At 54.6% G+C, this 16249-nt stretch overlaps 4 protein-coding genes across 4 annotated transcripts; 1 reads left to right on the top strand and 3 right to left on the bottom strand.

Moving 5' to 3' along the window:
• Positions 1-6087: 6087 nt before the first annotated feature.
• Positions 6088-8233, bottom strand: QBC33DRAFT_557614 (P-loop containing nucleoside triphosphate hydrolase protein; the record flags this gene model as incomplete). The annotated part of the gene is made up of 5 exons (XM_060429817.1): positions 6088-6136; positions 6196-6453; positions 6514-6874; positions 6943-7353; positions 8005-8233. The coding sequence occupies 5 exons, from the start codon at positions 8231-8233 to the stop codon at positions 6088-6090; spliced, it is 1308 nt and encodes a 435-aa protein (XP_060285069.1).
• Positions 8234-8487: 254 nt separating this feature from the next.
• Positions 8488-9211, top strand: QBC33DRAFT_362733 (RNAse P Rpr2/Rpp21/SNM1 subunit domain-containing protein). The gene has a single exon (XM_060423935.1). The coding sequence runs from the start codon at positions 8733-8735 to the stop codon at positions 9201-9203; it is 471 nt and encodes a 156-aa protein (XP_060285068.1). The 5' UTR covers positions 8488-8732; the 3' UTR covers positions 9204-9211.
• A 583-nt stretch (positions 9212-9794) lies between these two features.
• Positions 9795-11037, bottom strand: QBC33DRAFT_513778 (DASH complex subunit Hsk3 like-domain-containing protein; the record flags this gene model as incomplete). The annotated part of the gene is made up of 4 exons (XM_060426005.1): positions 9795-9876; positions 10086-10207; positions 10523-10783; positions 11005-11037. The coding sequence occupies 4 exons, from the start codon at positions 11035-11037 to the stop codon at positions 9795-9797; spliced, it is 498 nt and encodes a 165-aa protein (XP_060285067.1).
• Positions 11038-12301: 1264 nt separating this feature from the next.
• QBC33DRAFT_448460 (ApbA-domain-containing protein) lies at positions 12302-14795 on the bottom strand (the record flags this gene model as incomplete). The annotated part of the gene is made up of 4 exons (XM_060424470.1): positions 12302-13979; positions 14037-14469; positions 14532-14572; positions 14638-14795. The coding sequence occupies 4 exons, from the start codon at positions 14793-14795 to the stop codon at positions 12302-12304; spliced, it is 2310 nt and encodes a 769-aa protein (XP_060285066.1).
• Positions 14796-16249: the final 1454 nt, after the last annotated feature.

Below are 16249 nucleotides of genomic sequence, written 5' to 3'. Positions count from 1 at the left end.
GCGACTGGAGTAGAAACAGTGCTCGCAAGAGGCATTGTGTGGCACTTTCGTCTCGAGAGTGGGACGGGAGGGTGGGATATGGTAGTTAGACGTCTACCATGGAGGAGGAAAGACAGGCACGGGTTGTGGTCGGAGGTTGAGGTGTGGTTCCTGAGTCGGAGGTGGTGGAAATATGCAGGTACAACAGGTGAGGTGTGTGGCTGGAGGTTGGAGCCTCTTTATGTGAAAAAGGAACGACGTTGAGGCGACGACCAGGTGAGTGGTGGAGTGACTCTTTCTCGCCTGTCTTCAGATCAGGGGCGAAACCAACGTCGCGGTAGGCGCACAGCTGGCCTTAACAGGAGCAGGTGGCACGGTGGCACGCAAGGTGGTTGGCCTCGATGACTCTTTTCCGTTGATAAGAGTGGCGAGGGTGGACGTGACTGATTTATTGGCGCTAGGCCAGGTGGCTCCAACTGGCAATTTTGGCCGGTAGTGGTGTGTCACCTATAATCTGGGGCGGAAGCCTGGAAATGGGTCCTTAGGCGTGGCAAGTGACAATTCGAGCTCTGAATCACCTTTCAGGCTTCAGTCTTTGAGCTGTGGCACTTTTTATTTTCCCTTTTCCCTGTTGTTGGTTTTTGGCGCAATGGACGGAATCTGTCGGCACGAGAGAAGAGAGGCAAGGGTGGGTTTTGCTGGGATGGTAGGCTGTTCTGCTGGGTAGGCGGTTTTCCTTTGTCGCAAGTGCAAGTGAATGCAGCGCGACGGCGAGAGGAAATTTGCTAAGCAAACAGGGGAACGGTCATTAGAGAGGAAAGAAATTGGTCGGATAGGAAATGGGTATGTATGGAAATGGAAAATGGAAAAAGTGGCAAGAGAAAATGGAGAACCAAGAGATGCAAAGAGAAGTAATACACAGATCTCTCAAGCAGACTGCAATGAGTCGCTATCCTCTTAGACCTTGTAACCGAACATGGCTGCTGCTCTGCTCGATGAGGGGGGAAGGAGGAGGGGAGTGGAGGCAAGGTCTCGAGGATGCCGCCAGTTTTGAATGGGACAGAGTTTCCGGATGGGGATCTCCAGAGTTGGTGGACACTCCTCGAGTGGAGGAACAACCGGGAGCTGCCAAAACAGCCTGCAGCAGCCAGCATGGTCTGCCCAGACAAACTCGACATGGGGCTTGCACACACACAGCGGTTTCAATTGCGCGATGAGCGGGCTTCGGCTGCTGGGGTGTGTGGAATTGGCATCCCATTGATTGGCTGCTCGTCTGCAAGGCGGCGGGGACAAAATATGGCCACCCAGTGTCCATCGACCTGTGTGGCCAGGTCATTCTAACAACACAGCACCACCAGCAAATCGGGTTTAGCCTCCTTTGCGTGTACCTCCTAGTACCTACTCCGGGTCCATCCACCTCTTCCCATTCTTTCCGAGTACATCCGTATCTACAGAAAGGAAAGGCAGACGGGCAGGGAGGCAGGCAGGCAGGCAGTTGCCAGAACCTACCTTGGTGTCTCAACCCGAGAGTTGGTTAGCTCGACTAGGAAGGCACTTGTGAACTCCTGACGTTGAATCTTTGCAGGAAGAGGGGGCGACCTCCCAACTCACGGGGGGCTGTACAAGCCGGCTGGGTGAGTGGTACATACCTGAAGAGTGAACACCGCTTAACAGACAGGGGTCCCCAACCCCGAACAGTCAGCCGCCTCCTCATGAGTCCTGAGCCACAGCGACGCTAGAATCGCCACCAACAGTTACCTGGGAGTGATTCATTCTCGAGCCCGTTTTCAGTGTCCGAATCGGGTCCATAAAGCGACGCACTTGGGCTTAAATTGACGTGTGACGCCCCGTGTAAATTTCTGAGACAGTTGGTCAAGGCTCTACCTAGTCAGCACTGCCAGCCTTTTTGCCATAGTACCAAAGTACGGCTGTTATTGTACGGATAGAAAGGCGGGCCAGCTGGGCTGTGGCGCGTCTTGCTCAATGTCTCAACCTCACTGGAGAAGCCAATTTGTCGTAGCAGCACTTCTCTTTCAATCGTAGGCACAGCCAGCCTTACCTGCGTCCAAGCAACGAAGACATGGTGCATCTAGCTTTCCGGATTCGAAACGGAACCAATCATCGCTTGTTAGGGTGGCCCTGTTGCCATCTCGAGTGTGGTGTAGGGCTAATTTGACCCAGTTGGAGTGGAGGGATGACCGTAAAAAGAGAATGCCTCTTTGAGACAGTCAGTGCCTTACGCAGTACTCCGTACACATCGTGAAGGTGCCCCTATCCTCCTACGCTGACTGGTGGTTACTTAGGTATTTGATCATGATACACCTCACCGTCGATCACCTCGGTGTCACCCAGGGAACAGGCACCCAAAATGTGGCGCCACAGCCATCTGGATCAGCCAGTTCCTTGTAGTAGTACCACGGACACTGCCATCCTGCGTGTTAATGTGAAATCTGCTATTCCGTACAACATCGTGGTCAACACAGGCAACCAGTCTCTTTTTACACTAGCATGCGTGCTTGGTATGATAGATGATGATAATATGGCAGTCGAACGAGACGGAAGTTACTGAACCCCTCACTCTCCTGGCGGCGTTTCTGCCTCAGGCAGCGACACATTTTCCTGAATCTTCATGTACTGGACTCTAGCGCCCACCATACAGTCCGACGTGTAACCTAAAGTATGTACTTTGTACCATCGGGCCGGCAATCATCTCGTCAGGTTGTGATCGTTCCCTCGCTCCCTTTCATTGTACCCTCGGCGAGCCAGAATCTTCGCGAAGCCCATCACTAGCACTCCCTTCAGATTATAGGTAACGAATAAGATATTTGGGATGCGTTTATCCGCCTCTCTGGAGATGCGTAAAAATCACCGACTCGCCGGCAGAGACGGACAGGTGGAGACTAGAGTTGGGTATGACCTCTGTAGCACACAGCTGCCGGTTTCCCAGGCGATGAAGGCCCCCCAATCTAGGCTGCTGCCGGCCTGGTGGGTGGCCTTGGTGGCCTGCCTCGCCGATTTAAAATACGTGGCAACGAATACGTTTGTTTTCGACCACGATGGATCGATGCGAGTACATGGTAACTCCCGAGGCAGAACCGCCGTGTTTCACTTGTTGGTGTACGTGTCTGGGCTCCCTTGACGAACCGCCGAGCTCGCATCTCGACGGCTTTCAAGCGACCCTCCATCGAGGGGGTTCGAATGAGTCGAATGGTCGAATGGGGCAGGGATGTCGCCTCCAGCTCAGGTGTTGAGTTTAGCCAATCAACCGGACATGACGGCCCACTGATGACGATGACTCAACCCGCGATCTCCTGAGCCTCGTCCATGGACCATAGCGCGCCGAATCAGGATCGAGGAAGAACAAAGGGCAGTAACATGGAAAATTAGACTGCCCCATGGTTCCAAGTTGCCACAGCTCAGACCAGTTATGATCCAGGACAGCATGAAAAAGCATGCATGACCAGAAGTGCGGTGATTCGGAGTCGACGACGACCGAAAGTGGTTCGCAGAAAATCATCCCTTGGTACTGCACAATACAATCATACCGCGTACACGGCGTCGGGATACTGACGGTGACGCAAACCTTCAATTCTACGCAACATCGATCTCGTAAAAAGTAGAAAGAGATGGAATCTTCCTCAAGAGGCTGGTTCAGGAATATGTTGGTGGGATCCTTCCAGAATCCAACACACACACATATTTTCATGTACCTAATTCGGATGGTTACCCTTCCGTCCAATAATAGTGCTGTATCTCTGTGTAAGCATGAGTAATTGTGCACCGCCAACCTGACCCTGACCACATCCCGGAAGAGGAAAAACGAGAGTGCAAGCCCCGATCTCGAGCTACCAGGCTTCGATTCATCTTAGTGTAGGGCGAAGGTAGCAGCCTGAGATTTTACAGCCTCAGGGGGGAACAAGACTTGCCATTTTTAGCTCGACCCCAACTCCGCCATCCCGAGTCAGCGAGCCGTAGGCTGCCAGCCTAGATCAACCTCCCTCTCCCCCGACATTGCCGAGCTCGGAAAGGCAAAAAAGCATTGCACGGCTTGGCCCTGCTCTCATTAGATGGTTACTAATATTCTAGCCCCTCGTTCCGGAATAAGCGTGAGATAGGCAGGCGTTTCCTTTCTTTTCAGGTGGAGGGCTAGGTCAGCCTGCCGGCTTGCGGCTCATGCCACTCGTAAGCATCTCAGCGAACGAGCGTACCTGGATTACCAAGGTGTAATCCCGCCAGCCCGGGTGACTCGATGATAGTCTGGCCTCCTTGTCTCGCCCCTCTGCGAGGTCCGGTGGTTGAGAGACATAGGATACAATCAATGGCCTTCTCCACACCCTTGCCGTTCTCGCCAAGGTCAGCCCAAGAGAAACTCGGCCTCCAGGTAATCTATCGCAGTAGATGACAAACAAAAAACTGATGTAGATGATGACGATCCCTGACGGATGAGACCAAGGTGATCAACTTGGGGTGGCCAAGCCCCGAGCCCTTTTCCCAAGCCCCAAGCCTCTCCGAAAGCCGCCAGGATGACAGACTAGAGCCCATCCCCAGCAACGACGGGTGATGGATGGCTATTGCCGGCGTGGCGGATTCTAGGCAGACACGTCGCCCGCCCAGAGGAATAATGGTCGCGCCAAAAGTGTCATCCCGGGACGTGACCCTTTCGTTTTCTCGCTCCGCCTTCCCTTAATTGTGTAAGTCACGATATAGTCACGGGTCTGGGGGGAGATGGTCAGCTCCGAAAGACATTCCGCTCAGCCCTGGAGTCTGTATGGGGCAAGCAGAAGAACCAAGCAGCCCGACACCGTAAGCAAGAACCGGCCATGTATTGATATGACCAAGTCGAGTCAGAGTGGCATGCCTGCTGATCGCCACATTGCTACCTGGCGCGACCAGCAAGCTCGAGGGTCACATATGCTTTGCTTGTCTGCCTGGCTGGCCGGCAAGAGGGAAAATAAACTCCCACATCCACATCCGGACTGATGGGAGCCACGACCGGGAAGGCCGGTAACCACGTCCTCGTCGAGGGCCCAGTGATGACTGCAAGTCGGGACGAGAATGAATATGTGGTGTAGTAATGGGCAGTAACACACGTTCGCGTTCGTCATGACAGTACTCCCACGGCAAGCTTCGACGAAAGCGGTGTCACCTGTCTGTGTGCCCTTACCTGCTTGATATGGACCCTCGTCCTCTTCAACTCTGCAGCCGAGCGTCTACTGATGACTTGCTGCCCAGCAACGTCCACTCCACGGCGAAGATAGTTATGAGTGAGTATCTCTTACGGTCGTGCCTCGCTGCGAGTCCGAAATTAACCAGGTATTTGTGTCGTTTGCAATGGAACTCTTCCCGACCAGGATAGAGTGACCAGACATCGAACCTTCGATATCACCTCTCTTGATTGCGCCGTCCCGTCCCGATTACGAGGATTGTTGTCCGACAGGGCCAACGGTATCGATCACAGCCAAATAGCCACGGACGACCTAGCCTCATGTCCAGCCAGCACTACCCCTATAGCCCAATGGAAGTATTGTTCCAACAATAGTGTCACCTGGGCGGAGGCTGCGTGTACCCTCCCTCGCTGCCATCTCCCTTTGCTATTCCCAAGCTTCACGTATTCGAATATGTGTGGCGCCATAGATGTAGCAAACACACATGTCAATTTTGTTCCTGAATCTGTTCCGCTCCCGGGCGATGAGTCGACACCCCTTCACTCCCGAGAGACGCGATATGGTCTGTGAAGAAACAAGCAGGGCCCCAAAAACCAGTCTCCTACAACTTGCAAATGGTCCGGCCGTCTGGGACTGGCGCTCCCAGAGCAAAAGCCGACCCAGCGAACGATCCTCGGCCATACCTAAAGACCCCTTCTTGGCCACACCACAAGTCACCTCCAAACGACCAGCCCAGAAAATTCCACGTTAAGAGACTTCAGGGGACCGCCAATACCACTCATCGTAATTCTACATGACCGTTTTTACAATCCGGTTCGTCGCAAGCTTTAAACCCCCCAGATTTTCCGTTTTATCCTTCAAGCCGTTGCACGTATTGAGACAACTGAAGAGGCAGAGGGAGGCAGAGGCCGCGAGGCCGCGAGGCCGCGGAGTCATGGAGCGCTTAGGATGCCATGTATGTCGAGGCATCAATTCCCTCCTTGGGGAACTCACTAGATATAGTGTCAGCAAAGAATTCTCATCGCAGAGTGGCGGGTAGAGGGAGACATACGGAAGGGCGACTTCGAAACGCTTCTCAATGGACTTCAACACCTCCTTATCCTGGTCGGTGGTAACAAAGGAGATGGCCAGACCCTTGGTACCGAAACGACCGGCACGACCGACACGATGGAGATAGGAGTCAGCCTCAGATGGCAGATCGTAATTGATCGCCAAGTTGATTCGCTCGATGTCGATACCACGACCGAAGACGTCGGTGGCGACGCAGATGCGCTTGTTGAACTCCTTGAACTCCTTGTACCGCCGAATGCTGTCAAATAGTTAGCACAGGCACTAGCGTATGCATGGAGGGCCTGAGCCATCGACATACCGTTCCTCCTGGCTGACACCAGAGTGCACTGCAATAGAGGGGAAGTTGCATTCCCGAAGGAGCTTGTCCAACTCGGTGGCACGGAGAGTGCTCTTCACGAAGATGATGACCTGGTTGAACTGCAGCTCGTCAAGAAGCTCGTTGAGCTTACGATTCTTCTCCCGTTCCTCCAGCGGGATGTAGTACTGCTGGAGGCCGTGCAGAGTCAACTTGGTATCCTCATCGACGTAGTGCTCCGTTGGGTTCTGCATGAACTTGCGGCAGATAGGCTTGATCTCGTCCGACAGAGTTGCCGAAAACATCATCACCTGCTTCTGCTGGGGAGTAGCACGGAAAATCTCCTGCACGTCCCGACGCATGTCTAGGTTGGGTCAGCTATAAAGCCCAGATTTTCAGTGATAGGGGGCCTTCCGTCTTCATTTTACATACCAATCTGGTCGAGCATCTTATCGCACTCATCGAGCACGAAGATGCGAACACTGCCAAGACGGAGGTTCTTGTCACGGACCAGGGCATTCAGGCGACCCGGGGTGCCGACGATGATGTGCGGGTGGGTCTCCTTGTTCTTGAGGATCTCGGCATCCTTCTGGATGGGGGTGCCGCCGTAGAAGACTCCGGTCTTGATGTCGGGCATGTACTTGCTGAACCGGTTGTACTCGTTGCGGATCTGGAAAGCCAGCTCACGAGTGTGGCACATGACCAGAACAGAGCACTCGCCAGCAACGGGCTCGACTTGCTGGAGAGTGGTGAGGACGAAGACAGCAGTTTTACCCAGACCAGATTTGGCCTGGCAGATGATGTCACCGCCGAGCATGGCTTGGGGAATGCATGTCTGCTGAACTGTATTCGAGGATCGCGAGTTAGAATGGGCCACGAAAAACGGAACGGAACGGAGGATGAAGAGGGCCGTCGGGAGCGGGTCCATCCATCGTCGCAGCAAAAGCCCTCGTCAGCCTGCGTTCGAACACAGAAACGCCCAAAAAGTACGCCCGTCATACGCGGCCAAGGTAAGACCACGAGTGCCGTCGACCGGCCACAACAAGCGGAAACCGGGGTGCCCACTCAAGTCACCATGCCCGAGGGGTCAAGGATCATCCGAGTGTTGTAGAAAACAGCCAGTCCGAGCATCATGACCAGTGATTCTCGACAGGTGCTTAGAACATGAAGGTGACGATATTGCGCCACTTCCCGACGAGCAGGCGAATCTAAGGACAATCTTGTGGAAGATATCTACCTCGGAGACGCGCTGCTGTCGTGCGATAATGCCAAAGGCGGCCGGTTTGACACAGATCGAGAGCATCGCCGATTTGAGACGACTATGACGGTCCCCCAACCCGGGACGCCATAAAGTGATATCGCCAAAAAACATTTCTTTGCGTGTTCGCACTTCTCCTTGCGAGGCTTCTTTGTAGGCTTGCTTGCGCGATGGACGGACCCATGAGATGGAGGAGGGGCAACGATGAGCTGGGGGATGAGATTATCTAGACTGACCCTCCGAGGGATGTTCGAAGCCGCAATCGGCAATGGCGCGGAGAAGTTCTGGCTTCAAGAGGAAATCCCGGAATCCAGTCGAGTGAATGCCGACATAGCTGCCTTTCTTATCGACACCGTTGCCGGCACCAGCAAGATCACCTTCCTTGGCACCCGCGGCGGGAGCGGCGGCCTCGTTGGTGTTGAGCTCGTCGTCGGAGTAGTCGATGAGTTCGTCTTCGGCAGACATCTTGGCAGGTGGTCGAGATGGAGACGCGTGAGATCAGGTGTTGATGGAAGGGAGGACGAGGCGAAGAGCTGAGCGGATGTGCGACAGTACGCGCGTAACGAATATGTGTCTCGATGGAAACAATACAATCGTGGATCGAAAAGGTTATTTCACGCCTTGGGAAGTCGAACGTTGATACTCGGCAAGACTGCTGAGGATCAAATATTGGCGCGCTGAGCTGATTATGATGGAGGTTGAAAATTCCGGGAGGATGGGGGAAGGAGCAAATAACAAGGTTGATAACCTGAGGCGGGACTGCGCCTCGACTAGCGCTAGCCTATTAGGGCCTAGCAGTGAAGCTTGGTTATATGCACGGGCCACAAGGCTGCCCTACATGCCTTCCTCATTTTCGGAACTTCTGCAATATTCAACTAGGTACCTACCTACCTATTTATATGGTAGCTTTCTGAACCACAAATAGTTGGAAAGCATCATCCCATCCGAGCAGGTGGACCTGGACATGGCAAAAGGGAAACAGGGAGTCGGCGTGCAAAATCGCCCTCTCTACTCGCGTATTTCTTTCCTCCATCAAGCTGCCACACAACTGGCCCTTCCCAAGCAGCCATCGGAAGATTTTAGCTCCGCCGAACCTATACCGGGCCATGAGAAGCCTCATACACCGCTGGCGGGCATGGCTCGACGGCTGGCTACTGATCTTCGTTCTGTCTCCTTGAAGACAAGGATACGCCTGAGCCCTGCTCTGAAGCAATCTGTTTGCAAGTATTGCGATACGGTGCAAATCGAAGGGCAGTCCTGCACCTCGGTTGTCGAGAACAAAAGCAAAGGCGGGAAGAAGCCGTGGGCAGATATCCTTGTGCGGAAGTGCAAAACGTGTGGGAGGGAGAAAAGGTACCCAGTCAACTCACCGAGATCTAAAAGGAAATCTCTACGGGGAGCGGGGAGCACGGACGAGCAGGGCAAGAAGGATTGAGTAGATTATTCATTCTCTACCGCCTTTCGTTGATTGCGAGCTGGGTCGGGAGGCGACGAGAGCTGATTCTAAAAATCAGCCAGAGCAGATCACGCCTCGCTCTATGTCGCTGCTGCAGGCTGCCGAGACCAACCCAGGAATCTACGAGCGAGAGGAAGCTCTGGCGCCAGTCTGGAATAGACATCTTTGCTGGCTGATTGCCACAGTCGTCCGTTGGCTAGCAGTCGAAATCAGGCCCTAGGGAAGAGTACGAGCTGTCGGGAACGGCCGCGAAGCTCTTCGCTTAGACCAGGAGGTTAATTAAGGGTATCAATGAATTGCGGCAAGCCTCTCGCCAGGACTTCCTGCTGTCGCTACGGCCTCCCGACTCCGACGCACCACTCTCGACGCCGTGTCGCTATGTTCCACGTCTCACGTCTTACGAAAACTTTATCATAACGGACATAATCAACCACGGATTTGGCACCACTTTACAACCCTTGCGCCCAGCCATACAGACTGGAAGGCACTTGTGCGCCTTGCACGCGAGCCCTGCCCTGCATATCCCAGATACCCCTCGGATGAACTTTCCGACCACTCCTCTGCATACCGTCACTTCTGTCCACCGTTGCCCGGCTGCTGCGTCTGCTCCTTGACAGACTCCTCGCCAAGGACCTTACTCGCGGCCATGAACCTGGAGTGGACAACTATCAGCCGATCTATCACTTCAACCTGGCATACCCCTCGGGGACTCTGCAGACGGCTACCTCCTATCGGAGCCGCCCCCCGGTAGAGAGCTACCATGCAGAACCCCAAGGTCACCACGGGTAGTACCCAAGGATGGGGGAAGTCCTAGAAGAGGAGGAAGAAGGGATGGGAGGCGGGGGGAGATGGCAAACTCACAATCCGCCATGCCAACTCCCCAGGCCGCGCATGCACTCGGCCTGCACGCTAGTCATCCGCAGGAGGTTCTCTGTGTCGGCGAGGTTGGCCGACAGTTGCGCGAGCTGGGAATGGAGATGTGTCTATGACCGGGAAAGACGAGGTTATGGTTAGCTAAAGCCGGGCTCTTGTGTATATGTATGTATATGTATATGCACCATGCACCACCGCCACCAATCAACGCCATAGGCACCGGAAAATGAGACCAAGAAAATGGCTAGCCGAAATAATAAAAATAATAATCAGAATGAGTGAGTACTTGCCAGCTGGCGCGCCTTGACAGCACTACCAGATGTCGCCATGGAATGGCGCGCTGTTGTGTGGGTGTTTGTGGAATTCATTGTTGATATCTGGGATTTCCGGGATCTTGCGCCCGTGTTTGCTGCGCGAAGACAAACCTCACCGGGCCAGGGTTGCGCGGCGATGTCTTTGTAGCGCACGGAGCATACAGAAACAGCTGGGACAACTGCGAGAGGGGCCTTGGCTTTCGGCTGCAGTTTCTGTTGATGCCTGAAGGGGCCGGCGCCGAGCTGAGGACGCGGGGGAAGATGGCGGGGGCCGTGTTGATGCGCGGTCCTTGAAGCTGGATGGATGTGGCTGCCAAACTGTCCATCCAATTCCTGCAGCACCGTATGGAAATACCCTAAACCAGTGCGACGCTGGTATCGGTACGTACTAGCCAATGTTACGTGTAACGGTCAAGGGGCCGGCGAAGTTGGATTCCGTGTCGGGGCTCGGCAAGGAACCTGGAAGGAAGGTGTGGTCTGACCCATTTTCGCGATCCGGTCCGTGCGTAGGTGCCGTGCCCACAGACCCAGATCCCGACATACAGGCTCGAGCTCTGCTTTTCTGACATCCAAATCTACCTGTAAAGACATACGACACTGCCGAGCCATGAAGATCTCCAAGCCATCGCCAAAAGCCTCAGGAAGCACGAGTCACAGAAGCAAGATCGGCCGGGAAAAGAGGGCGAGTTCGTCCCAGCATTGCTACTTCGCAATGCCCTATTATGTCTCAACATTCGTGATCTGTATGGACCTGTCTTATTGCCAACCAATCTAACCAGCCCAGCCCAGCCCAGCCTTGCCTTTGCCTTTCCGTTTGCTTTTCTGCCTTTGCCGGACCTCGCTCTTCGCCGTTGGAAGGGAAGGGCCCATATCTAAATTATGATGAAGAAAGAAAAAAGACTCGTTTCATCCTTCCTGCTCAGCTAAGTTCCAACAACATCAACACCCCCCCTACCGGCCGTTTGGAAAGATGAATGCGCCCTTTTCTCCCCTTCTCCTTCGCCTTCTGACAATCAGTCGGTACGTAAAACACTAGGAGAACCAGAAAATGGGGAGAGAAGAAAAAAAGGAAATGGAGAATAAAGGAAAATGAAAACACACGCATGGGCAAAGACATAGACAGGGCCAAGATGATATACAGACTGCTGCAATGCTCCAAAACCTGCACCACGCCCACCCCAAGTCCCATTCAAATCCATCCAAATCTTGGCTTCCATCACCCAAGCTCGAAATCTTCTCTCGCGGTGGGAGGTGCAAGCCACAGCACATAGGATGTTTGGGGACTGGAGACTGGGGACTGACGAACGCCAAGGGGCTCAGTTTTTTCCAAGCAGATGCCGAGATAATCGTATAGCAGAGGTGTTCGATTATTTGCTATGCCGACAAGGCTCGCGGTTTCCTCGTGTCCCCAATGCAGAATTACCAGAAGATAAATAAAAGAAAAAAGGGACGTGATGTTGGCCGCACAAAAGAGACCACCTATGTACCGAGCCCCTTCGCTTGTGTCAAGAGTTACTAAAATTATGTGTTACGCCATGTTGAAAGAATAACCAAAGGAATCTCTTTCTAAGCCCTGTGTGTGATGCATGTGTTTCGAAAACCCTTTTTTTGACTCCCTGGCTCCCGAGAGTCCAGCAGCGATGCCAATATTCCCCAATAGGCACCAATTATCGCGTGATGAGAGTCCGTAGAGGAAATTTAAGAAATGTGGGATGTGATCTGCCCGTGAGACGGTGATAGGACGTCGATCGAAATACGGCTAGCAGCTCACAGGCTCGACAGGACAGCTTGTTGCTTTGGCTGTCAGGTTTGCTCCGTGCCCCCTGATTGATTAGGGGTTGGTCGAGTCAGGGATGGAGGGATGTCATTCTTCCAAGGCGCTGCTCGCACTCAAACAGGATGATGGCGAGGACTGAGGCTGCTTTGGCTGCTATGCGCTGATGGTTCCGAATCGATATGGTTGGATTCACCACTGCCCGCGCTGGCGCTCGCACTACCGGTCAGACTTCGCACATTTTTTGCCTTTGGAGGTTGGAGGGCGCTCACCCCAGCGTGTTGTTCGACCTGTTGCGGCGCGACAGCATTGCCGTGACCGGGAGGATATCGCGGAACAGGCTGCCGCATTCCGTCAGGGGGTGACGGCCGCCCATTCATCTGGGGTCCCGGGTATCCGTCTGGGGGCGAAGGCCGCCCATTCCCCATCCCGCGGACCGACGGACTGTATGGATTCCCCGGGGATTGACTCGACCGCCTCGGGAACGGCCCATTCATGCCCATGGAGGGCGGGCCTTGGTTGTACTGTAGCTCGTCTAGCCGCACCGACGTCAGTGAGTTGGCCCTCGAGTCTGCGTGCATTTGGCCCCGGTCCACGTTGGCATATCGGTTTGAAGAGTAGGACATGAGGGGATCGTCCATGATGTTGTCGTGCAGGCCGGGAACTTGGCTCATGACCTGGCTGGATCGGTTCCTTCCAAAGCTCGGCCGAAACCTGCTGCCTCGGGATGAGCGGGAGTCGTATTCCGGATTCTTGCGGAACTGAGATGCGCTCGGGACTTTGCGGTTCTTCCGCGAGGTGACACTCATCATGTCGAAAGTGTCGGGGTCGATTACAGCTGCGGGTGGCGTCGAGGTCGGGTCGACAAAATCGTCTTCATCATCCTCGTCATCGTACAGAGCGCCGCCACCGCTGCGGGCGGGAGGGGGCCCCCTCCGGGGACCGGGACCGGGACCGAGAGGTCCACGTCTCAGCCTCATCTCTTGCTCCCGCAATGCCAGTTCTTTTTGCCTCAGCTGAAATTCGCGTTCCCTCAGTGCCATATCCTGCGGTAGTGGGGCGTAGTCGGCCTCGCCACCCTCGGGGATGTCGTCATAGAGAACCAGGTGGCTGAATTCTTCCAAGTCCGCCCCTTCCATTGAGCCGCGTCTCGAAGGTTGGCGGGATCCCGCGTATCCATTGGGCAGCCCGCCATTCATCGGGGGGCGACCATAGCCGTTTGTAGGGAACCCGTTCATCGATGGGGGGCCACGGCGCATTCCGGGGGGAGGAGGTCCCATCGACGGGCCTCTAGGTCGCGAGCGCGGAGGTGGCACGCCGTTGCCATTAACCATACCGTTCGACATGGGTCTCATGGGTCCCTGAGAGGACATTCTCGGGAGGGGGGGAGCACCGGGGTTCGGCGAACCCGTTGGCGGCGGCGCAGCGGCCTCGATCTTGGGCTTCTGGCGGTTGGTGACGTTCAGATTGTGCAGAACCGCGTAAAGGGTCTCGATCCGTGGCAGACGAACGCCGGTCTCCTGGGATAACCGTATGGGGGAACCCAGGTACGTCTCGACCTCCATAGGGCGCCTAGCGATGTAGTCTTGCCACATTATGCTCTCGGGTGACTTTGACATGTCGTCAATGGTCTTCTGCTTGAAATCCGGCGGAAACTTGCAGCCCTGTGCTACAGCCAATGCGAGTAATTCATCTAATATGTCAGATATGAGTGATCGCACTCCAATCTTCTCAAGAAGAGCAGGAATGTGGGGAGTTTCGAAGACCACGCTGACGGGGTGGAATGCGATTGGGCTAGAAGGGGGTTAGCAGGTCCAGAATACAGACGGCACCACAAGACACTATGCATACCCAATTACTCGCTCGTATTGCTGCTGCCGAATATTGCTCGAGACCTTGCAGTCGACCTGGCCGGTGCTAAGGGTCATAGCCAAAGCCTGTGCCATATCTTCCTGTATCGTGGCCGGGATGTTCGCGTTCTTGTTCGCCGGCCCAACCCACATCTCGGTTGACCCCTTGTGTTCGAATTCGCTCCCGCCCAGTTGAATGATTTCGGCGCCGCAGACGAGTGAAAGGACGACATTGGTCGGAAAGCGTTCCTCGATGGCGGACTCGAGGCCAAGCGAATGGGTGGTATTAATAAGGATGCAAGTGTGTTGGGGAGTAACGACGGAGTCGATCACCGAAGCGAGGTCGTAGATATCTGGGAGGGCTTTTATCGAGAGGATGACATAGTCAAATGCACCCTCTTTGCGGGTTGCCGCATCTTCTGGCGCCCGGACGACTATAATGTCCCAACAGATCAGCATAGACACATGGCAGAGCAATCCAAAGAAGACAACATACCATGCCGAGGCTTGAAGCGCTCGTTGCCGTAGGCGGGCGACCTGTAGACAAGCATTGTTAGCCAACCACCTTCCCAAAGGCGAGAGGAGGGCGTGGGGCAACAAACTTGAACGATATCCCGTATTGCGACACATGTTCGAATCCGGTCTTCCACACTAGAGTGACATCGCAAGCATTGGTCGCTTGCAATCTCCATGACAAGAAAGCGGAAACGGCATTCCCACCAACTGCGAGAATATTCATTAGTTCATAGTCTTCTTCCATGACTGAGGTGCCAATGGCCGAGGCATATGCAGCAGATCCCCCCCCCTTGGCCGAGGAATTGTAACAAAAAAAAAAGAGGGTCCTGATGAGTGATGGTAGTAGGGCGGAGGTCGGGGGTGTGTGTAAGGCGACAAGAAGGTTTATAGACAAGATGCAGAGGCGCAGAACTCGAGTGTAGGGCGAAAGTAGCTTCGAGAGCGACAGCGCAGAACAACGCAGAAAAAATGCGTTTACACAATAACTAGGGCAGTGGGATGAGCATACCTGACAGGATCTTGAGTCGGGGAGGCATGGGCCCCATTCTCGAAGCCCAAACAAGGTTTAGCGGAAGCAGTCCAGTTTCGAGGCTGCTGCACGAAGAGGTACAGGTACCCCCTGCCTTTTTGATCGTCTCCTCGCTTTGTGGCGCGTTGCCGATTGACCACTCTGGTCCCCTAGCCTGCGTTGTCGACGAACTATTGGCAGCAGGAAGCAAGTCTGTATCTGGGGTTGCCGAACAGGCCGGGGGGCTGGGCCGCCGATCGTGTGAAGTTGGGAGTGGGATAGACAGATCAGGTTCCGATTCGGTAATAGCTGGAGTGACCAGGCTGTGATGCACACTCGGTCGACGTGAAGGGTATCGTATCAGGTAGGTAATGCGGTGGCGTCGAATCTAAGCCGGGAGCACAGGCATGCAGCAAGTACTTTTGGTTCGGTGGAAGCGAGCGAGATTGAGGCTAACGGGATAAGGAGCGTGACGCCTTGACAGGACAGGACGAGCGGGTAGGAGGGAGGCGGCGTCCTCGGCGGCCCTTAAAGAGGCGTGGGGATTTGACAATAGGACGCCGTGGCTGTAGCTGGCAGCGTTTGGGGTTTTGTGTCGTGAAATGGGGATGATAGGTCCAGAGTTAAAAGCAGGCGTTCCTTTTTCCCTTTCGTCTAGCTGTGCTCTTGTTTTTTTCCCTGGCCCTTTTTTCCCCAACCTGCGACGGGGGGATGCAAAAGGTAGCGGCGGTGGGCGTGGCGTGGCGTGCTTCGACGTGGCGGCAGTGGAGAATCGGGTAACGAGCGGATGAAGCAGCAGCCAAAAGGGACGAGAGACTACGCTACCGCGCTAAATGGCTGGCCAATACGTCTTTTCCATAGACTGGAAGAGTGCCGACGGCGATGAGGGGGGATAGATGGGAATCCGTAGGGCAACGAAAACCAAGTTCGTGCAAAGGACAGGAAAGTTTAGGATTAGGATTAGATACGGCAGGCATGGGACGAAAAGAAAAGTGCAAAAAGCGAGTGGAGATGCGACAAAAGGCTGGTCTGGTTGCTTGTTTCTCCGGCCTTGCCTTGTAGTGAGATGGAATTGGCGGGTCTGCGAAGGGGGTACGTCACACGCGGTAGGAGAGACCACTGAATGAGAGGTACCTCGCTCGTTTCCCGGTCAGAGTGGATGAGCCTGTGAGGCAGCCCAATTAAGCGGG

The sequence above is a fragment of the Phialemonium atrogriseum genome (assembly GCF_030411735.1).
Source record: "Phialemonium atrogriseum strain 8032-3 unplaced genomic scaffold QBC33scaffold_8, whole genome shotgun sequence".
Taxonomy (NCBI): Eukaryota; Fungi; Ascomycota; class Sordariomycetes; order Cephalothecales; family Cephalothecaceae; genus Phialemonium; species Phialemonium atrogriseum.
Note: the sequence above shows the minus strand (reverse complement) of the source record. Positions and strands in the feature narration are given on the sequence as shown.